Source organism: Schistocerca americana, chromosome 10 (genome assembly GCF_021461395.2).
Source record: "Schistocerca americana isolate TAMUIC-IGC-003095 chromosome 10, iqSchAmer2.1, whole genome shotgun sequence".
Classification (NCBI taxonomy): Eukaryota; Metazoa; Arthropoda; class Insecta; order Orthoptera; family Acrididae; genus Schistocerca; species Schistocerca americana.
In genome coordinates, this window is record NC_060128.1 from 176,124,819 (window position 1) to 176,146,907 (window position 22,089).

At 37.3% G+C, this 22,089-nt stretch overlaps 1 protein-coding gene and 1 long non-coding RNA gene across 2 annotated transcripts; one reads left to right on the plus strand and one right to left on the minus strand.

Moving 5' to 3' along the window:
* Positions 1-1,137: 1,137 nt before the first annotated feature.
* LOC124552491 (alpha-1,3/1,6-mannosyltransferase ALG2) lies at positions 1,138-3,427 on the minus strand. The gene has a single exon (XM_047126773.1). It carries the CDS (start codon positions 3,339-3,341, stop codon positions 2,103-2,105), a length of 1,239 nt encoding a protein of 412 aa, XP_046982729.1. The 5' UTR covers positions 3,342-3,427; the 3' UTR covers positions 1,138-2,102.
* Positions 3,428-19,156: 15,729 nt separating this feature from the next.
* LOC124552414 lies at positions 19,157-21,577 on the plus strand. The gene is made up of 2 exons (XR_006967913.1): positions 19,157-19,215; positions 21,461-21,577. It is a non-coding gene; the product is annotated as an uncharacterized LOC124552414 (long non-coding RNA).
* Positions 21,578-22,089: the final 512 nt, after the last annotated feature.

Consider the following 22,089-nt stretch of genomic DNA (forward strand, 5'->3'; position numbering starts at 1 on the left):
CTCACACATGGCATGCAGCAGCTGATAACTTGAAGGGATGAATGATGGAAGGTAAGCACAACAAATGACAAATAGGCTGTTGGTAACCCATTGGGACGCTCATTTGTAATTCCCATGTTTTGCAAATAAAGACAGCTGATATTTTGTTATATTAGGTTACAAAAGAAACAAATTATTGGAATGTGACAAAATCAGAAACAAAGCATACAAGTAGATCAGTGCAATACAAATGTATCCCTCCAGCTACACTACACATCAATATTATGGCAATCATATTTTCATGTTGAGACTGGTGTCACCAACTCCCAACCAAACTCACATTCCAGCCTACCCCAGCCTCTGGCTTCACTATGGATCAGTCTGTCAGCAGATAAAATGAATGCAGGTAAGCTTCTATGAACAGCATAGTGAATGCATTCTTGTAGCCAAGACAGTTACAAAGCTACAGCCCACCACAGTAGACCAAGTTATATGCTAACTACCTCCACATGTGACTAAGAGATTGAAAGAACGCAGGAAAAGAACATGGACCAGGGAAAGGAATGAAAGAGCCTGGTAGAATTTTGCACAAAGCATAATTTAATTATTGCTAATACTTTGTTGAGAAACCATGAGAGAAGGTTGTACACTTAAAAGCGACCTGTAGACACAGGAAGGTTTCAGATAAGTAGCATGATAGTAAAACAGAAATTTGGAAACCACATTCTATATGGCAAAACATTTCCATATGCAGATGTGGACTCTGACCACTATAAGTGAGAAATCACAGAAGGCTAGGGAAATAAGGAGGTTAGACGTGCACATGGTGGGGAGGGGGGCAAATTGTTTAGAGTTTCATCACTACCATTAGGCAATGATGGACAAACAGTGGTAAGGAACAGAACAGAAAAGAAATGTGTATTCCAGAGATGGAATAGTTATGTCAGCACAGGATCATGTAGGCAAAAAGTCAAAGCCCAGTAGTAATCATTGGATAACACACAAGATATTGAAAGGAGAAAATATAAAAATTCAGCAAATGTAGCAGGCAATAGGGAATACTGATTTTTAAAACAATAAAACCACACACACACACACACACACACACACACACACACACACACACACGGGGATGTACCACAAATTGAAATACAATGATAATTAAGAGTGCATATAATTTAAAAACAGCCATACAAAACCAGTGTGCCATACACTACAAAAAAGTCTGCTGTACACAAGTTTTCAACAATGGTACAGCAGAACAATCAATTTGCTTAACATAATTTCAGCATCAATCAGATATAAATTCCAATTTGACATAAATACAAAGAGGATTTATCACTTAATGTACAAAATACAATGAATTAAGAGTGTACACTTGTGTAATGTGAACCATAGAAATCTCTTTTAGCATCTCAGATGTTACCTGCAATATAACTTACAACAAAACTACACCATATTTGATGAACAAAATAAAATTACACAGAAACAACAAATGGTGTGCATAGTATCACATACATACATCTTCCACTAGCATACATTTTCTTTGGAAGTGTAATTCACAAACCAACAACATTTTAACCAATGATTTGCTTCATAGTACAAATATTCTGAAAACAGTATGGGTAATGTCAATTTGCAGGTATCTGTCGGCAATTAAGGTTTTAGTCTTTATTTTTGAGCTCACCCAACTACAATCTTATGTGTGTGTTCTACCGCCATTTTGAGAGTGGACTATCTACCCCCAGTTACCTTATTTTGTCAAAAATTGATTTCATATTTACATTAAAAAAATCACCCCAACATTAAATAAACAATTTTTCAGTGTGTATGACTGTTTACACACTCATTAACTTTTTGATCTTCCAACAAGACAAGGCACTGCTTCATTATTTCATATCCTGTCACTTTCACAGTAGCCTACCTATACAAAAAAAGAAATTTTTATGTAGTTTGAAATCACATGTAAAAATGTCTAGATCAGCTCGATTTCAGTGAAAAATGTTTAGTATAATTTACCTTTCAGTCTTCTGAGATTACCAGTAACTGTGGAATGACTATTTTAAATGCAGTCTACCTCAAAATATCAGGTACTGTGAGTAACTCTTCCTCAAGTACACCATTCAGTCATTACTGTCATCACTTTTCAGAAATTCCATGACAATTTTCTGCAATTGCTTGCTGAATGATAAGAATGAAAACTTTTCCATAACCCAATCCCTGCCCTGCAAACCCATTCTCTTGACAAGAGGCTTATTAGATACGAATTTGCTCATTGCTTCGGCGAATTTATCTGGTTCAGGTTCACAAAGAAAGCCAGTAACTCCATCAACTACTGTTTCTGTGGGGCCTCCACTGTTAACGGCTATTACAGGCTTCTTGGCATGCATGGCTTCCAGTGGCACAATCCCAAAATGCTCATTGGCTGGAGTGTACACCAAACAGTGACTATGATACAACAAAGATAGCTTAACGGAATCCGAAGGTGACTTAAAAAATTTTACTTTTTCCGACACTCCAAGCCTAACTGCAAGACACACTAGTTCTGTGAAGTGTTCTACATTCTCTTTCACTCTATTGTCATATCCTCCCGCCATAATCAAGAAGACATTAGACCACTTATCTTCATCAAGAATCGTCCTCAAATCTGCAAAGGCTCTTAGTACTAGAGACAGGTTCTTCTTACGTTCGTAACGATTGATAGACAAAAATAAAAAGGCATTATCGACAAGAAATGCGGGATCTTCTATGACTTCATTAAGCCGACGCGTCGCAGAACCTTCGAATAAGTCTGTGTTCACAGAAGGATACAGGACGTCGGGTGTGACTTTTGCCAGTCTTTTGAAAGTTGCTTTGAAGACACTGGCAGTAAACTTACTGTTGACAAGTACTTTGTCGGCCATTCCCGTAGTCACCTCTTCCAACCAGTCCAAAGGCGCTCTGTACATCTGCTTCAGGCGGCTGTCTCTGTAACTGAGTAGTTGATCTGGAAAGTGGCAGTAAAACACAACTTTCAGACCCCGGTAGCGCAGGATCGGAATACAGGCTGACACCTGGTCACAGAACACAAGATCTGGCTTGATTCCACTGAAGAAGACAAGATACATCGCTGCGTACATCATACGTAGATAGGCGAATACAGCGTGAAAGCGGCCATAAATACTACGGGGCAACCAGTCGCCTACTACTGTAACTCGAAAGCTTCCATCCTTCGTTTCAGCAAAGCAATGATTCGAATCATGGTGTGCAGTCACGAATTGAACGTCGTGACCTTCCTTCTGCAATGCCAAGGCAACATCAACGACCAATCTTTCAGCTCCTCCGATGCCCAAATCAGGGTGCAATACAACAATTTTACCCATACTTCACACACACACCTTCACAACATTAACCACCTTATCTCAACGTCACGGTGCCACTGCCACATGTGTTTATATTTTTGAAGATCCAAGAGATTACTGTGAAAGATATGACAAAGAAGGTCAAAGTTAATGAAACACAGACATGTATTCATTGTCCATGGAGGCAAGAATACCTCCATGCATTGATCTCTGCACGGGTGTTTCTTCTGTGACGAGAATCTAAAGGCCCGTCCACACGCAACGATCTGTCTGCGCACATCATATCTGCACAGACAGATCGTTGCGCGCGCACATCATATCTGCACAGACAGATCGTTGCGCGTGGACAGGAGTTTTGCACCAACCTGAGGTGTGTGCAAACCTGGAAGTTGGAGTTGGAGGTTTGAGCGAAACCTCTCAAATCTGTGTGTTCAAACCACATCTGCGCAGACAAGTTGGAGCGTGTGGACAGCAGATCGCCGCAAATCTGTTTGCTCAGTCTAGTGCTTGTATTTGTGAACACAGGGCATTAAAATGGCTGATACTCGTCAGTGTTCTCGAGAGTTTGTAAGTGAATTCATTGAAATATATAGAAACCACCCATGTTTGTGGAAGATTAAAAGTAAAGAATATAGTGACGGAGACAAAAAGACAGCAGCATACAATGCTGTAATTGAAAAACTGCCGGCAGTTGACGCCTCGGCAAACAGAGAAACAGTAATAAAAAAATTAAAAAAATCGTTGCGAACTCTGTCTAGAATTCAGAGTGGAGTTTTGCATCCTGTAACAAAAGTTTGTAACAGGTTGCATCTATACAGCAGCGAACTGAAAATGCCTACTCAGAAACAAAGTAAACCATAGCTCATTGGTCTTGTAGGTATATAATCTCTAATAATAGAGGCCTACTGTATTTCAAACACGTCTACAACATCAAAAATATTATCTGTAACTTGGCAGACTGAATTTACTTGACTTGCCTTCATGAACTCATTCTACAGGACAGCGTAAATAGCTTCACATGTGTTGGGTATTATTTCACTCAACGCTTGTTTCGATATTGCAGTTGAAAATTCCAAATCCTTGTAGCTCCTTCCTGTTGCTAGAAATCTTAACGTTACTGCCAGCCGTTCATGAGGAGAAATTGCCATTCTCATGAAGTATTTTTTCTCATAATATGAGGGGTTACAAGCTTTAATAGATAATTATAAGTTTCGACATCCATCCGCAAATAATTTCGACAGTCGCTAGGTTCGCCCTGAAACTCTCGCAGTAAATTTAAGTGAGAAAATTGGCGGGCGAGTAGTAGATTGGGGTTTGTGTCGTGTGAACACATCACATTTGCAGCGATCTTTTGCATGTACAGATGTCTGCGCAGACAGATCGTTGTGTGTGGACCGGGCTTAAAGCTCAGTCTGTGGCAAAATGAGTACGATTACAGATGGCGTTCGGCAGAAATCGGTTTCATGACGTCCCTCGCTCTTTTTGTAGTGTGATCTTCACCTTCAGTGCCAAATTTACGAAAGCGTTGCGAAGGATTTCTGTTTATATTTTACACGTCTCACAACATCCATTTTACAGATCATCTGATAGTGTTGTACAGTATACATGTCTATTTTTGCTGTATGTTATCCATAGTTACATAATTCTCTAACACTATTTTCACCAGCACAGAGCAAACGAATGCAGCATACAATAAAATTACCATCACAGTCCACATGCTTAATTACTTTGCCACATATTATACCGAAAAGAACTGAAGGTAAAGAAAATAAATAAGAACTCAGAATGAGAAGTATACACACCAGAAGTAAATTAAAATCGTAATTTGTGCGAGTAAGGAAAGCACAGGGAACCTTTAAATCTATTAGAGTGTAGTGCATGATAAAGTCACAATATTATGAAATAGCTTTAATTTTTAATAATAATAATAAAATCTAACGAGACTAGTACACAAGTAACAAAAATTCACAAAAATAACGGTCTAATAAATAGAGGAATCAGTAACGAGAATTAAGATATATAGGTCAATTCTAGTTACCGATTCCAACCATTCTTTGCTACGTAATTTAAGTGTGCGCAATCAAAAGTAGTAAGATTTCTCGATTCGTAACTGCTCTCTGAATGACAAATACTGGAATCAATAACCAGAAATGACTCATATAGGTGAATTCTAGTAACCGATTCCAACCATTCCACGGTTTGTTATTTAGACCATTTTAACAAAAATCGTGCGTACTAAAGTATTACAGGATTTCTACATTTCAAATTACTCTCTTAACTACTATTAAAAAGAGAAAAACTTGGAAGCTGTACCTACAATATTTATTGCTTTTTCTTAGTAGTTTTGAGAGCGATGAGAAATCTAGACATCGTACAAAAACATAGTTCACAGATTTACTGCAAAAATTTTAACAATTGTGAACCACCAAATAGCTGAAAGCGGTAACTAGAATTGACCTACTATATAGGTCAGTTCTAGTTCCGAATTCCAACCATTCGATGGTTCATTAATTAGATCGTTTTTCTAGCAAGTGTGCGCAATAAAATGTAGGCTAGTAGGATTTCTACACTTGTAATTGCTCGCTGAATTATTGCAAAAAAGTTACTAATATTGTAATTGTTAACTAGAATTGACATACTTAGAAGATCAGTTCTAGTTACCGAGACCAGTTATTGTTATTTCAGCATAGTAGTCTTAAGAGCAATTACAAATGCAGAAATACTACTACATTTCAGTATATTTTTTTTTAGAATTTAGTGTGTCGTTTTCTCCAAATTTCGTGCTACTGTTTCTTATTTGTTGTCATTCATTTCATTTTCCCGTTTTTCTGTTTCATTTTAATTTATCCCCACCCATACCCCAACTAATGCCATTAGATTTAATAATAAAATTAGCTCTATTTTATGATAGAATGACTTCACTATGCAATCTACTATAATGCAATTACCGGCCTGAGTGGCCGTGTGGTTCTAGGCGCTACAGTCTGGAATCGCGCGACCGCTATGGTCAGCGTGCCTCTGGTATGGATGTGTGAGATATCCTTAGGTTAGTTAGGTTTAAGTAGTTCTAAGTTCTAGGGGACTGATGACCTCAGAAGTTAAGTCCCATAATGCTCAGAGCCATTTGAAACATTTTTTTGTAATGCAATTTAAAGGCTCTCTGTGCTTTCCTACTAGCATAAATTACGAGAGTAATTCTTTTCAGACATGAAAATATGTTTTCAATTCTTGTTCTTAATTGTTTTCGTTATCTTCAATTCTTTTTCATATAATTCATGACTAAATAGCTAACTGACATGTTTTTGTTATTTTATCGCATGCTATATTCGGTTGTTTACGAGCATGATGCACTGTTTTCATAGATTGTCAATACGTAGTGTCTTTGCCTTAGGTATGACGCCATTGCACAAGCCGATGCATGGAATCAGACGCAAGAATTTATCTGTTCTTATTCTCCACCAGTAATTAGTGTCTAAATTTCCCAGTATTTATTTTATACATACAGTATTACGTGCCACACTATGATATTAAATGGTCACACTGTTCAAATAAATGCAATTAACTTAGAATTACTATGTACAAAGAAGGTAATTTCAAATATATACAGTGAAGGAATAGCACTAACAATCCGTTTTTGGAAGAGCAGGGTTCCCCCAGAAAATTAACCATACTTAGTAATGGATCAAAGTAACTGTGGTAAACCACTTTACTGCTGTTTATGTCTGTTATACCAGAAGTATGTCCATTACAGAAGCAACGCTATTTGATTTAATAGCTAAATAATCTGTGTTTGATTTTTGAAATATCCTGGTGCTTAACTAGTGTATATAATTCGTATTTAACAGCAGACCATACTGCCTTTGACTAGTTCTTATGTCTGATAATGATATCAACTTATCATTTGACATTCTTTTGGCAGTTTTAACAATACTTTTAAATACAACTTTATAATGTCTCACTTATTTATTAAAGTCAGGATTTTTATTATGTTTCAATTCTTTGTGTAGCGTTCGTTTTCTCACACAAGATTTTTAAGCACTGGAGCAATATAATTTATTTTATTTTTTACTTTTTGGTGCCAGATCATAGGTGAGAATGATTCATTAAATACCTCCAGAAAAGTTCTTAGAAACTGATTAAAGTTCTCAGTAGCTGACACATTATTATCACATCCTAAGATACACAGTAGTGACACTCACTGCTGTCTAAGCTGTTACTGGCTGACAATTGGGAAGACACTGGAACCCATAGCGGCGACAAAGCCAGCCCTAAGGTTAATGTGTGTTTTTGACTATTTTTCTATTTATTTAACGAACTAGTTAATATATTTTTATGTTCAAAGCAATATAATATGGCCAAGAGACAAGAACAGTTACGAAATAAATGTAAAAATAGTCAAATCGCTCTGATTCAGTGCCCTAAGCTGCAGTTTATTCAAGAATAAATTCTTCCAAACATGAGCATAATTGCACCTACTCTGCTGAAAGCAAAAGAATATAAATGTTTATTTCATATATAAGAAGCACACATTTTTGTTGCCAATTCTTATTATGATAGGCACCTTCCATGATACATAACTATTTTGTATAAAGTCTAATAATTCGCACATTCTTACACTTCACTCTAAATCTAATAGATGAATATTTTTGTAAATATAATTATTTCTACTTCAGAAGTTGTGTTGAAGATTCTTGCCATATGTGTCTCAGATGTAGTTACAATAGTGGAGCTGGTTTCTTTTGTGCTGGGACACAACTGTATTGCTTTTGATACTTTATTATCACATCTCTTCAGTTATTGTCTATTGTCTGTTGAGGCCTAAGCGCTGTAGTGTGCGAGTTAGACAGATGGGAACCTACATCACAGGGAAACCCAGTATAACCCCTTTGTGGCTGAGAAGATGTAGCAGTGTTAAATATGGCGAACCTAAGATTGGCCATAAACAGAAATATTTATAAAAACCATTTAATTCTGTAGTAATGCACGAAGTCAAGCCACAGTACTTTTAATCTGCCATCCTCCATAAATTTTCATGGTGACCCAAATAAAACTTAAATATTGATCGTATCTATAATAGTTTAGGATTTATTGTTAAAGTGAAATTAACAAGTTTTATAACAAAGACCTGAATGTTAAAATCTAAACGGTTTGATCGATATTAGCGATTGTCATTTCATATAGAAGCGCATCATTAAAATGACAAACGTTGCAAATACCAAGTCTGTAACTTCATTTGTTTAAAAGATATAGAAATTTAAATTATCAGTGTTTTCATTTAAGCATCAGATCATCATTTCCTCCACACAAAACACATTGAACGATGACAGCATGACACCTTATTGAATCATTAGGTAATAGTATATTTGTTGTAAAGTTTAGTGCATAATAGTTACTTTTGTTCTTTATTTATTTATCAGAAAGCACATTGGTGCAAGGCTATTGGCTGTGGCATTCAAACTTAAGAAGGAAATTGTATTGATTTATTATTAATGGATATTATTGTTACTTTATTTAGAACATGAAAGTGGTCAAGGTTTGATTATTTAACATGTTAAAATGCAAAATAATGTAGAATAAGCTGTAGCCAAACAGATGGACGGCTTCAGGAAAGGGAACTGTCCTAGTTAGTTGAGTGACGATGATCGGCGAGCGGGAAAAAGCGGGCGGAGATGGGCAGAGAGGAACAGTTCTGGTCTTAGACACCAAAGAGTATAGTTCGGCTGGAGACACCAAAGGGTATAGTTCGGATTGAGACGCGAAAGCGGACAGTCGGTCTTTAGGCAGCTAGGAAGTGAAACGACTTAGAAAATTTCGCATTGTGTGATATCGCAGGACTTAGTCTCTGAGCAGTGATCAGCCCCATGCCTGGAGGGAACTAACTTTTCGTGTAAATATCGCGGTGGAGTATTGTGTTTCACGATGAGATTGTGAATGTTCGACCTGTGTCAAATGGATATGCACTCTAGTGTAACAGTAACTGTACATACGATCACTTTCGCTATTATTTTGCTTTCTGAATAAATATTACTCTAACTAAATCGCAACTGTGTGACCTACGTTATTTATGGGTCGTTAATTTAGTCCCTGAGATTATTATTACTGTTATTATATGTTATATTAACTTTGCGTTTCGCAAAACTTGCCATCAGCCAGACAATTTAACCAAAGGAACACAAGTGTCTAATTTAGGGCGTGTAATGTGACATGTGTGGTTCAACCACTAGACGAGTTTGAGTCAAGAGATTTCGACAAAGAGGAACTGCATGTGAGCCCGAAAATCTTAGGGATGTTAGCAGTAAGTACCATTGGTTGTAACATACGAAGTGTCTGTCTGTGGATACTAGGATATAAACCTTATTTTTACTAGGTCTTTGATATAATCACCCAAAATTTGTGACCAGGAAGAAGATGAATGTTATTGCTCCACATTTCACTCCCAGCAATGTAAGCTGTCCTCTTAAGTTCCTGCCTAACAACAGACTCGGAATTCGCCTCATATTTGGAAATAAAGAACCAAATACTCGTGAGAAGGAAGAACAACAATTTTAACACTCCTCATATCACTTGCAGCAATTGAAGCTGTCGTCTTAGATTACTGGCTAACCAAACATTCGGAAATCGGAATTCGGAAATCAATGGTCAAATATTTAAACAATCCTTTCTTCTCTAATCAGACAGAAATGTAAATAACATCGCATATTGCAAACCTACTTGTAGTACATTTATAAGAAGTCCCCATAATGTGTTAACAATGCTAACATAAAAAAATAGTACGTAGTAGAATGTCGATCTACATTCTTCAACTCTGTTGTCCACGACATAATCTGTTACGCTGGGCATAGCTCATTTCATTTTCATCCCCAGTCCTGGTTATCGTAGTACCTCTTAAAGGTTTTATCACTAATATATTAACATCTGAATTCAAAAACAAGGGTGACACGTTTCTGATAAATTTTAGAAACGCTGTTGCTTTGAAACAGCATATAACAAGTTATAATACAAAAGCAAATATTTTAAATTTCATACAGTGGCTATAGGTCACTAAACGTCCGCCGTTTTAAGGCTACTTGAACTGTAATGCCTCGCCAGAGCAAAATGTATCAGCTAGTATGCCACACTGACAGATCCTGATGCAAACTGACATTCAACAGTCAGTCGCCATTTAATTCACGAAACTGTTTTCAAAAGGCAAAAATGTATAATTTTCTAGGAGTTGTGGGATACTATATGATACATTTTACCCCAGAAAAAATGACAGTTTAATGCAAATACACGTTTTTGAAAGTTATTTACTCATTCCTTGAACCGATTTTCGAACCTTTTTAGGCTCATCTACCGATGGTGTACAAGAAGCTGCATAGCTATTACAAATGTTGTGCTGGCTGCTGGCTCTGTAACAAGAAGATGGAACATGCTTTAATGCGTCGCCTTGAGTACTGTTTATCTGACGATTTGGATTCAAAATTCAGTTCTGTACTTATTGCGACAGTAAGTGTGTGGTTGCAGTTTTACGTATTTATATTGAAGAAACAGTCACAAGCTCTTAAACATGGTGAGCTTAATTTAATGGCAGTTCAATTTGCCTCACATATGGTGGGTGTATTGCCACTCTACAAAATTTAATCTCTTTGTACAAAACATATAAGTATACCGAAATGAATATGGCACATGCAGTGAACTCAATACTAGCTCACTGGGCACCTGCTACATCAATCAAAAGTTATGTCCATATGGTATAATCAGTGATCTCAGTATTGGTCTCACTATGTGTAACAGCTATGGCTCTAAACAAAGAACAGTAATATCTTTGGCGTGAGCATTGTATTCTCCACAAGTTGTCAACATTAAACGGTGAGTGTCATGTGATCTCGGGATGATGCTGTTCGAAACATCTAATATTACACATATTTGATCTGTTTTCACTATTTGTTTATTCGTAACACCAATGGAGAATTATTTTACTTGCTACATGTACGAAGAGGAATACACAAAAGAAGAAAAGTTGATGTTGTATGAATATTTTGACGTACCGATACCATACTGTGCTGCTTTGGTCCCATTTTGAATAAATTTTGTGTATTTGTTATTATGTGTGCAAAATGTGTAAGGATTGTTGAGCAAAGTCTTCGGTCATCTGCAGCAGTCATTTCTTGGTGTTCATAAGCAAAAATGGCTAGAAACCCCACCTCAAAGAATGGCGTTTTCTTTTTAGTCGGCGCACGACGAGCGTTGGGACACAGCATCTCCAAGGTTGTGATGAAGTGGGTATTTTCCTGTATGACCATTTCACAAGTCTACCATTAATATCAGGAAACATCAAATCTCCGACATCGCAGCAGCCGGAAAAGTATCCTGTAAAAATGGGAACGACGACGACTGAAGAGAATCGTTCAAACATGACAGGTGCCACCCTTCCACAAACTGCTGCAGATTTTAATGCTGAGTAATCAGTAAATGTTAACGTGTGAACCATTCAACGAAACATCATCGATATTGGCTTTTGGAGACGAAGGCCCACGTATATACTAGTGTGTGTGTGTGTGTGTGTGTGTGTGTGTGTGTGTGTGTGTGTGTGAGACAGAGAGAGAGAGAACTGAAAGTAAACAGGAAGTTAAATAGACTAATAGCAATGTGAAATCAAGATCAATGAAATATATGAAAGCCAGAAAATGTGACATGCTGTACAGAGTGAAATGCTATGATCTCTCTAAAATACTTTTTCTGCACAGGTCTGGTACAGAACACTTCCTTCATTTATTTTTATCATAAAACTGACCTCCTCACACCTCGGTTGTATAAGTTACTAAGAAATCAACAGAGTGAATGTGAAAGATAATAACGGGGAACACAATGACACACACACACACACACACACACACACACACACACACACACACACACTTTGAACAAAGTAAAAACTCAGTTGACATTTTGGAATCGCCCTCAAGTTATTATCTTTAGCATTGGATTAACAGACATAAATTATTAGTATCTAAGATGCCATCAAACTCCTTTCTGTATGTCATTGTCCATTACCCTTCACACTACTACATGGTCTATGTGACAAATGGTTCAAATGGCTCTAAGCACTATGGAACTTAACATCTGAGGTCATCAGTCCCCTGGACTTAGAACTACTTAAACCAAACTAACTTAAGGACATCACACACATGAACGTCCAAGGCAGGATTCGAACCTGCAACTGAAGCAGCAGTGCGGATCCGGACTGAAGAGCCTAGAACTGCTTGGCCACAGGGCCGGCGGTCTGCATAACACTGCATAACACTAAGGAGCTACAAAAATCTTATGGAAGGCAACTGTATTGTAAGCTCATGCAGTCTTCATTGTGTTGTGGGTGGGGGGTGAGAGAGGGGAAATTGTCTCATACATAATTCTAATATTTGGCATACATTTGACTTTGTAGTACATTTAATCAGAAATTGGACTTTTTTCAGTTTTCCTTAGTTTGTAACATAGTGGGAGTATGTGCATTACATGCACTAAATAAATATGTCAAGTGTTACCACTAAGCAAAATTGTGCTCCAACCTGAAGTAAAGAGGAAAATAAACAGACGAAAACTGGAGAAAAAAGGACAAAGAAACACGTGGTGTAATCGATAATGTGTGGCAAATTCGGTACTTTTTGGGTCTACTTTCACAGGCACTGGCTTGCTATTAAGCCGTTTTGCAATGCTGTCATAGCAAAAGTTTACCACAACAGACTCGGCAATACGATAAAGTTACATACAGAACCCAAAGGTAGTGGTAGCTGACCCACATATCAAGAAATGAGTGCATCTGGGCTGTGACACTTGTTGCAAATAAGCAAACATAAAGAGTCCGGTTTATTCCTGGAATCAAATGCAAATTGTTGTGATGTCTACGAAATGCATGCACCTACGACGAGAATCTGTTTGAACTAGCCATGGAATGACATTCTAAACATACAAGGCGCTTTACAGACAAATCTACAACGTCCTGATATCAGTGACACGAATTTGGTGGTTCCCTGGTCAGGTAGTGAAATTACTTTCAAGAAGGTAGTTCACTTTCACATATTAACGGAATTCTGGAAACTGTTTTAATTGGTCAAGTAGGCCTCTGATACGAATAATCTGAGTTTTCCCTGATTTCTGAATGAAGCTTCAGCCGTGCTGAAAAGAAAAATTCGAACGTTTTCTATTTTTTCTTTCAAATTCCTCTGAAACTATGTGTTTAATAGACAAAGCCAAAAAAACATTAAATTCCATAGCGACTGAGTGCCAAAACTTTGCTATTTGATGAAATTTTCCTGTAGAAAAGCTGTAACAGAACACAGCAATATTTCACATTCCTCAAAAAACCCTCATTTCATCGGTATAAAACAAGCAATATTTCACAACTGGCCAAATTGACGCAAAATTTTACAGCAGAAAAGTTGTACAGCATCAAATCGTATTTTCAAAAACTCATAGAAAGTAACAAAAAACTACCAGCTCAGTAAATGTCGCCATTATTCAGTTATATGTACAGTGAAGAGTCAAAGAAACTGGTACACCTGCCCAGTATCGTGTAGGGCCCTCACAAGCAGAAACGGCGCAACACAATGTGGCATGGACTCGACTAATTGTGCTGGAGGGAATTGACACCATGAATCCTGCAGGGCTGTATATAAATCCATAAGCATACAAGGGGGGTGGAGATCTCTTCTGAACAACACGTTGCAATGCATCCCAGATATGCTCAATAATGTGCATGTCTGGGGAGTTTAGTGGCCAGCAGAAGTGTTTAAACTCAGAAGAGTGTTCCTGGACGTTTGTGGTGTGTCACTGTCCTGCCGGAATAGCCCGAGTGCGTCGGAATTCACAATGGACATGAATGGATGGAGGTGATCAGACAAGTTGTTTACGTATGTGTCACCTGTCAGAGTCGTATCTAGACATATCAGGGGTCCCATATCACTCCAACTGCACTTGTCCCACACCGTTACAGAGCCTACAGCAGCTTGAACAGTCCCCTGCTGACATGCAGGGTCCATGGTTCTTGAGGCTGTTTCCATACCTGAACACATCCATTGGCTCGATACAATTTGAAACAAGGCAACATGTTTCCAGTCATCAATAGTCCAATGTCACGGTTGATGAGCCTAGGCGAGGCGTAAGGCTTTGTGCTGCGCAGTCACCAAGGGTACATGAGAGGGCCTTCGTCTCCGAAAGCCCATATGGATAATGTTTCATTGAATGGTTAGCATGCTGACACTTGTTGATCGCCCAGCACTGAAATCTGCAGCATTTTGCGGAATGGTAGCACTTCTGCCACGTTGAACGATTCCCTTAAGCTGCCTCGGTCCCATTCTTGCAGTATCTTTTTCTGGCCACAGCGATGTCGGAGATTTGTTGTTTTTCTGGAGCCCTGAAATTCATAATATACTTCTGAAATGATTGTACTAAAAATCCTCTCTTCCATTGCTAACTCGGAGATATTGTGTCCCATCGCTCATGCACCAACTATAACACCACGTTCAAACTCATTTAAATCTTGATCACCTGGCATTGTAGCAGCAGTAACCAATCTAACTACTGCGCCAGACACTTGTTGTCTTATATAGGCGTTGCCAACCATAGCGCCGCATTCTGTCTGTTCACATATCTCCATATACCAGTTTCATCGACGCTTCGGTGTAAATAATATGGTTAATGACCACTGTAAACACTCTTACATCAAGTCTGCAACGCCCTGGACCACTCCAAGATACCGCTGGAGTCGTGTGATCTTCAGTGCATTCAGGTATAATCGTTTTGACATTGATTATTCTTGACTGTACTCTGTTGTTGATTGTCATCACTGTTATTGTCATTTCGATATGTGCTTTTTATTGAGTACCAGTAACTAGCTTTTCATTCAATTTCCCATCCATATTTGTAAATAGACATTTAGTAAATAGTGAGCTTTGTGTCTAGATCAATGTGCTGAAATGCTGAGTGGCACGAGAATGAAAAAAATCATATGACTGGGTAAAAAGTGATTCTCGAGATAAATTCAAGGATGAACTATATTAATTAAGAAATTTAAAAATTTTAAAGAATTGTTGACAAATATTTTTCATGAGAAAGATGCTTCAGAAAAATGACAGTACATGCTCGAAAAGTCAGTGATGAGGGCACCAAATAATTAAAGCAATTGTATATTACATATTTTCTGTGTATTTTGCCTCAGCATTTACTGAAAAAGAGACTTATCGGTGTTGGATGCAAACCAGCAGGAAGAGAGACACAGATGTTCAATAAATTTAAATAACAAATAATTATTCATTTATTTATACATAAACATATAATGCAGCATCAGTTATCAATATTTTAAAACCATGCAGTAATCCACATATAACGCAGAAGTACGAAAAAAGTCATGTATAGGTAAGTAAATACATACATTTTGAAAATACTTTATTTTTATAAATATATTTTATACTCAATTCTACAAAAGTTTGCAGTTCTAGTCAGCTCATGTATAACCAAAAAGACTGAAAATGTAAGTGAGTGAAATCGTTCAAACCCAGAGATGAGTGGAAACATTCATGTAACTGATGTAATTGCCGCACGGGATTAGCTGAACGGTTTAAGGCACTGCAGTCATGGCCTGTGCGGCTGGTCCTGGCAGAGGTTCGAGTCCTCCCTCGGGCATGGGTGTGTGTGTTTGTCCTTAGGATCATTTAGGTTAAGTAGTGTGTAAGGTTGGGGACTGATGACCTTAGCAGTTAAGACCCAAGATTTCACGCACATCATCAACTGATGTAATTGCCAGATTTAAGTCAGTCAGTTGGCTCTCAGTAAGTGAAAACACTCAAACCCAGAATGTGAGTGAAAACATTCATATAGTTGATGTGGTCGCAGTGACTCATACCATTCTGTTGTTTAATTCGACTGAAAAACCCGACTGAACGAGAAAACAATCCATTAGTCAATTGATTGTTAAAACCAGACGGTTGTCCCATCATTACCACATTGTGCCCGCAAAAGGCACGAAAGTGAGCTAGTATTAGTGATTGCAGCTCTCTTGCAAGGAAAAAATGATGGTGATAAGAAGATAAATCAGGTTATGTGAACCTGTTCTTGCTTTAAGTATGCGAACTGTTGCCGAAACTTTAATTCGTGAACCAATGCTGTACACATATATTTCCTAGAATTTTATCACAATATTGAAACACAGTTATTATGATCTTTTTCGTAAAACAGTACTTACTTTCGAGACATACCAATGAAACGAAATCTACCACCTACTTTACTCAAAACTCAACTTATATGGTCATTCCATTTCATATCCCTACAGAGTGTTACATACAGGTAATTGTATGAGTTGCCTAATTGCAACTGTGACTCACTGATCTTATGGTCAGTTTTTTTCTGGGAAGTTCACAATGTTACATTTCTGGATACATAAAGCTCATTGGCAATCTTTACACTGCTTTGAAATCTTATCAAGATCTGACTGAATCTTTATGCTGCTTCATTCACACTGTAGGTCTACTTCATTGTAGATAACTGCATCATTTGCAAAAAGTATGAAGCTGCTATTGATATCACAATCTAACATGTCTATATCTATGTTAGACTGTGATTGATATTGTCCCCAAAGCAATTAATATACAACAAGTTATTTCTACATCTTTTGATGACTGTCTCGTCAACATAACATGCTCCCTACCAGGAAATTCTCAACCCAGTCACAAATTTCCCTTGATGTCCCATGTGTACATACTTCTGAGTTCTGTGGTAAGGTTATATGGGACCAAATTGCTGATTTAATCGGTCCTGTACTTCCGGCAATAAGCGTAGATGTGGTACCACAGAGTCAAATGCCTTTTGGTAATCAAGGTATATTGCATGTGCCTGACTGCCATAATCGAAAGATTTCACTATATCATGTGAGAAAGTTGTGAAGTGGGTTTCGCATGAGTGATGTTTTTGGAATCCATGCTGTTTAGCATGGAGAAGGTCCTTTCTGTTCGAGATATCTCATTTTTATTTATTTATTTAGTTTTGGTCCTGTGACATCTTGTACAGATATAGGACAGGTCATTAAACGATACAGAAAGATAAAAATTACACACACACACACACACACACATGCACACACACACACACAAATATAATAAGATCAATACAATGCTGTGGACTACAAATATCTACATTAATACAACATTACACGTACAACTAGTACACTTTAATAAACAAATAATTGCCATAAATTGTTTATTAATTTAACATTATTAAAATTCTGTTTCATTATGAGATTATTCATTTACAGAGTAGAAACTATGGTCCATCAGAAATGACTTCAGCTTTTTTTTTTTTAACAAGCTGTCTTGGTTTACCAACTTGATGTTGTTAGGAAGGTGGTTATATAATTGTGTGCCTCTATGAAGGACACTCTTCTGATCGGCTCACTTCTGGCATATGAGACATGAATGTTATTGCCACTTCTTGTTGTGTAATTGTGCACAGAGCTGTTCAGCTGATAGGCATTGGAGGTTCTTAAATAGTCTCTTACTAAGACTATTGTTTCAAATATATATGTGCATGGTAGATTCAGTATCTTTAGAGTAGGATAAAGAGAGCGACATGAACCTTGCCGTTTTATGTTGCAGATGATTCTGATAGCTCGTTTCAGGGTTTTGAAAACAGATTGAATACAGGGCGCATTCCCCCAAAATATTATTCCATATCGGATTGCGCACTGGAAATGTGTGTAATATGCCTGTATTACTATTTCCCTATTACAGCTTGCCCTTAGTATCCATAGCATGTAACAGATCGATGATAGCTTGGTTGTAAGAGCTTCATTGCGTGTATTCCACTTGAGATCACTCTGCAGATATATTCCTAGGAATTTAACATCATAAACTAATTTTACAATTTTGTTGTTTATTTCCAATGCGTGTTCATTTTTTTGTTTATAGTGGGATATATGAAAGTTCATGGCCATCGTTTTCCCAGTGTTAATTATAAGTTAATTTTTTTCAAACTGGTGTGTTAGCTCCAGCAATGATGCATCTGTAGTTAATTGAAGCTGTTTTCGGTCTGACCCTCTAATCAAAATACTGGTGTCATTTGCAAATAAAGTTTTCTGTTTAGCAAGGACAGTGTCACTCAGGTCAACGATATACAAAAGAAAGAGGATAGGACCTAATGTTGATCCTTGTGGCACACCATATTTGATGGTAGTATTTTCTGATTTGAATGTTGTTCTTCTTGAAATTTTTTCAGTTATTGTGTCTTGTTTGAGAACAACTTTTTGTTGCCGGCTAGTAAGATATGATCTAATCCATTCATTTGGAATACCTCTAATTCCCTTTCTTTCCAACCTGTTTAGTAGGATACCATTATCTAAAATGTCAAATGCTTTGGATAGGTCCAAGAATATTCCAGTAGCTATTTCCTTTTCATCTACAGTTTTTAGAATGGAGTGCAAATATTCATAGGCTGCTGTGGTTGTGGATCTGGATTGCCTGAAGCCATGCTGTTGATTTGACAGTAAATTTGTTAGATAAAATTTGTATCAATTGGTACTTGTAATGTACATCGCCCTGTGGTTGGCATCGCTGGAAACGAAACAGCTGTTGGCGGCAATGTTGTGTAATTCGAATACAAGGTGTAAACAATGATTGATAGGTAATTCGTGTCTGTGGTATTTATCCCATGGATACTTCCATGATTTATCTTCTCAAATAAAAATATTGATAATAACAATAAATCTTATCTTTGATGGAACATTAATAGCTAATTTAACGTGGTTGGCATCGCTGGAAACGAAACAGCTGTTGGCGGCAATGTTGTGTAATTCGAATACAAGATGTAAACAATGATTGATAGGTAATTCGTGTCTTATTTATCAGTGCAGTAGGAAATATACGTGCAGGTAGGCCACACACAGTTGCGTCCAACTACTCTATATTTTCTGTTCTGTCCGTTCGTTTAAGTAATACTATCCCGCTAGAAACGAAGGCATTTCTCAAAACCTCCAATTCAAAACTCCATACACAGTGTGGCCCCGGAATCAGTTACAGAAGTTTTAATGTCTCAACTCAGGCGTTTGTGTTCATAGATCATTGTACAGTAATGGGTAGGTGATAAACACTAAATTAAAACAATAGATACAGGTGCGGAGCCAGAATTTGTTTCTTGAAGGGGAAGGAGCAGGAGTAGTAGACTTAATTTGTTGTTGTCTCAGCCAAACATCTGAATTTAGCTGGGCGTCGTCGCAGTGTGCCACAGAAGATTAAGATTTTGATGATGACGATATATAAAATGCTTTAATATAGTAATAAACTGTTTGATTACAATGAAGTACGTAAAGTCTTTTGAAATGAAAATCATTGGTACTAGTATATTGCTTAAATATAACGTTCAAGTATTTACGAAACATTCACATGGAATGTGAAGGAGTCCACATGCCTTGCAGCTAATTCAAGAACCATATTAGCAACAACCTCTCAGTTTTGCTGACGCAATAGCACTGTCAACATATTTCGCTTAGTACTTAGATTATGATCACATATCTGCAAACTATTCGTATGTGAATATGTAAATGACAGGAATGTTTACATTGTGATTTCTGTCTCTATTTAGGAACTCAGTCTTTCTGTTATTGTTCAGTTTTTCTATAGTGGTGGGTCTTTCCCTTTGTTTCCCCTTAACCGTAACCCTGTGCTTTACCAGCTCCACCTGAGGACTCACAAACTGTATGATTTGTTGAGCAGTTACAGCCAGCCAGCCTATGAAGGTGTGCATTTGCTTGGCTGAATGTAGCCTACGAGGCCCGTCCATGGGACAGGGCTTCTCAGAAGCAAGTGAAAAGTGTTAAATTTAGTTTTTTAATTTCAAGAATTCCATGCCATTTCTGGGAATTTTATTTGCATGCTGCTGTGTTATCCAAGTACTGCATATGAAATTTGGAAATTCATGGGTGTAAATTATAAATGCTTGTGCTAACACTTTTCTTTGTACAAGGGAGGGGGATGGGGGGCGGGGGTGGTGGTATTGTGATGCTTCCTCACCAGATCTGCACATGAAAAAAATGTGTACAAACATACACAGTTAAATGTAATGTTATAAGCAGTATTTGTGGTGTGTCATAGTCAGACAATTCTCTATTTATATACTTCTACACAATTACCGTGAGGAGATACTATGTCAATACAGGCAGTGGTGGTGTTCTGATGATGCCTTAGCAACCTTTGAATGTAAATTAGCTGCTATGCCACAGATCAGTGCGGAGTACGCTACTTCTGATTAAATCAGTTCTTAGTATATATTAAATGATGTCTCTTATTTACTGTAGTAAAAACCTTCGTTGTTAAGTGTGGTTGAAATTATTTTTCCAACAAACATTTTCTTGTATAAAGTATCTACCAACCATTGGTGCCATAAAATTGTAATCTTTTTCATCATGCAGAAAAGTTTCCATGTGTGAGATTGAAGTCAACTTTTGTATTTTTCTTCTGGGATTCATCTGCAGCGTAGCTTTTACATGCTGAGACTGAAATTTTTCAAATTATTTCACAATGGTCACAGCTATGAAGGAGGTACCATCAGCATACATAACATCAACTTCTGTTATTGGCGCAGATAGCTCATTCATGTGAAGAATTAAGAGATGTGGAGACGAACAATACTTCACTTGTTAAGTAAACATTCACACAGGTATCTTTATTTCATGAATGGTCGAACAATATCGACTTCTGTTCCTCTCGCACTAAGACGCAATTTCTGTAGCAATGTGTCATCACATTTGTAGTTGACTGTTTTGATTGAGGCGTCTAGGTATATCCCACAAACTTTCTGTTCATTTACTGACTTTATGCATGTTGCAAATGTTTGCAGTGCTGTCTCGGTTGACACCTTTTCTCAAATTATGCTGTGCATCATGAAGGAATTATTTATTCATCCATAGACCATGCAGTACAAGAGTATCAGACATGTCACACGCATTACAGATAATACATACATATATAAAACTTTAACAAAATAGGATAGTGCAGGAAGATGTTCTTGCCTCTGTAGTAGTATTAAAAGTTTGTTTTTCCAAACAGAAACCACTAGAGAAATATGTTAAACAATAGTTTTGTATTTCAAGTGAAATTTTTCTAATTTTCCTGTTCCAGGTAAAAGAAAAAAATGGCAGGAAAAGGGAATCCAAATTTAGAAAAAGTTCTTGAGGCTCAGTATCTGATCAAGAAGATGCATGAAGTTTCACAGCTGATGGGTGTGGATCTCGATCCGAAAACTCTGGTGCTCAGCATGCGGCTGATGGAACACGGAGCTAATCCAGCAGCTCTTGCAAAACTAATCAAAGATATCAAAAGAATTGTAAGTATTCTGGAAGAGACAGACAAGCAAGACAAAGGAAGGGAAAACAAATGAAGCATTTAACTGAGAATGTCATAAAGATTGTCCTTAGATCGCCAAATATGTGCAAGCTGTGAAATAGTGTGGAGTGTAATTATTGAAGAGTGGATTATTTTGAACAGTAGCTCAAATTTCTTTATAGAAAGTAGTTGGGAGTTTGTGCTACTGAAGCAAACCAATATCTTTTTGTGAAAAGGTATTTACTGATGTTCAGAAAATTAACATGTTACAAGGAACTGCAACACGTGTGTAGCTCAATGAAGTGCATCATCAATGATATAAATGTTTTGGATTATTGTACTTTATTATTGAATTCAAAAGCAACTGAGTATTAAAGAAATGCCTCTGTGTGTAATTGTCTAATGACCTAGTTTTTCTATAATGG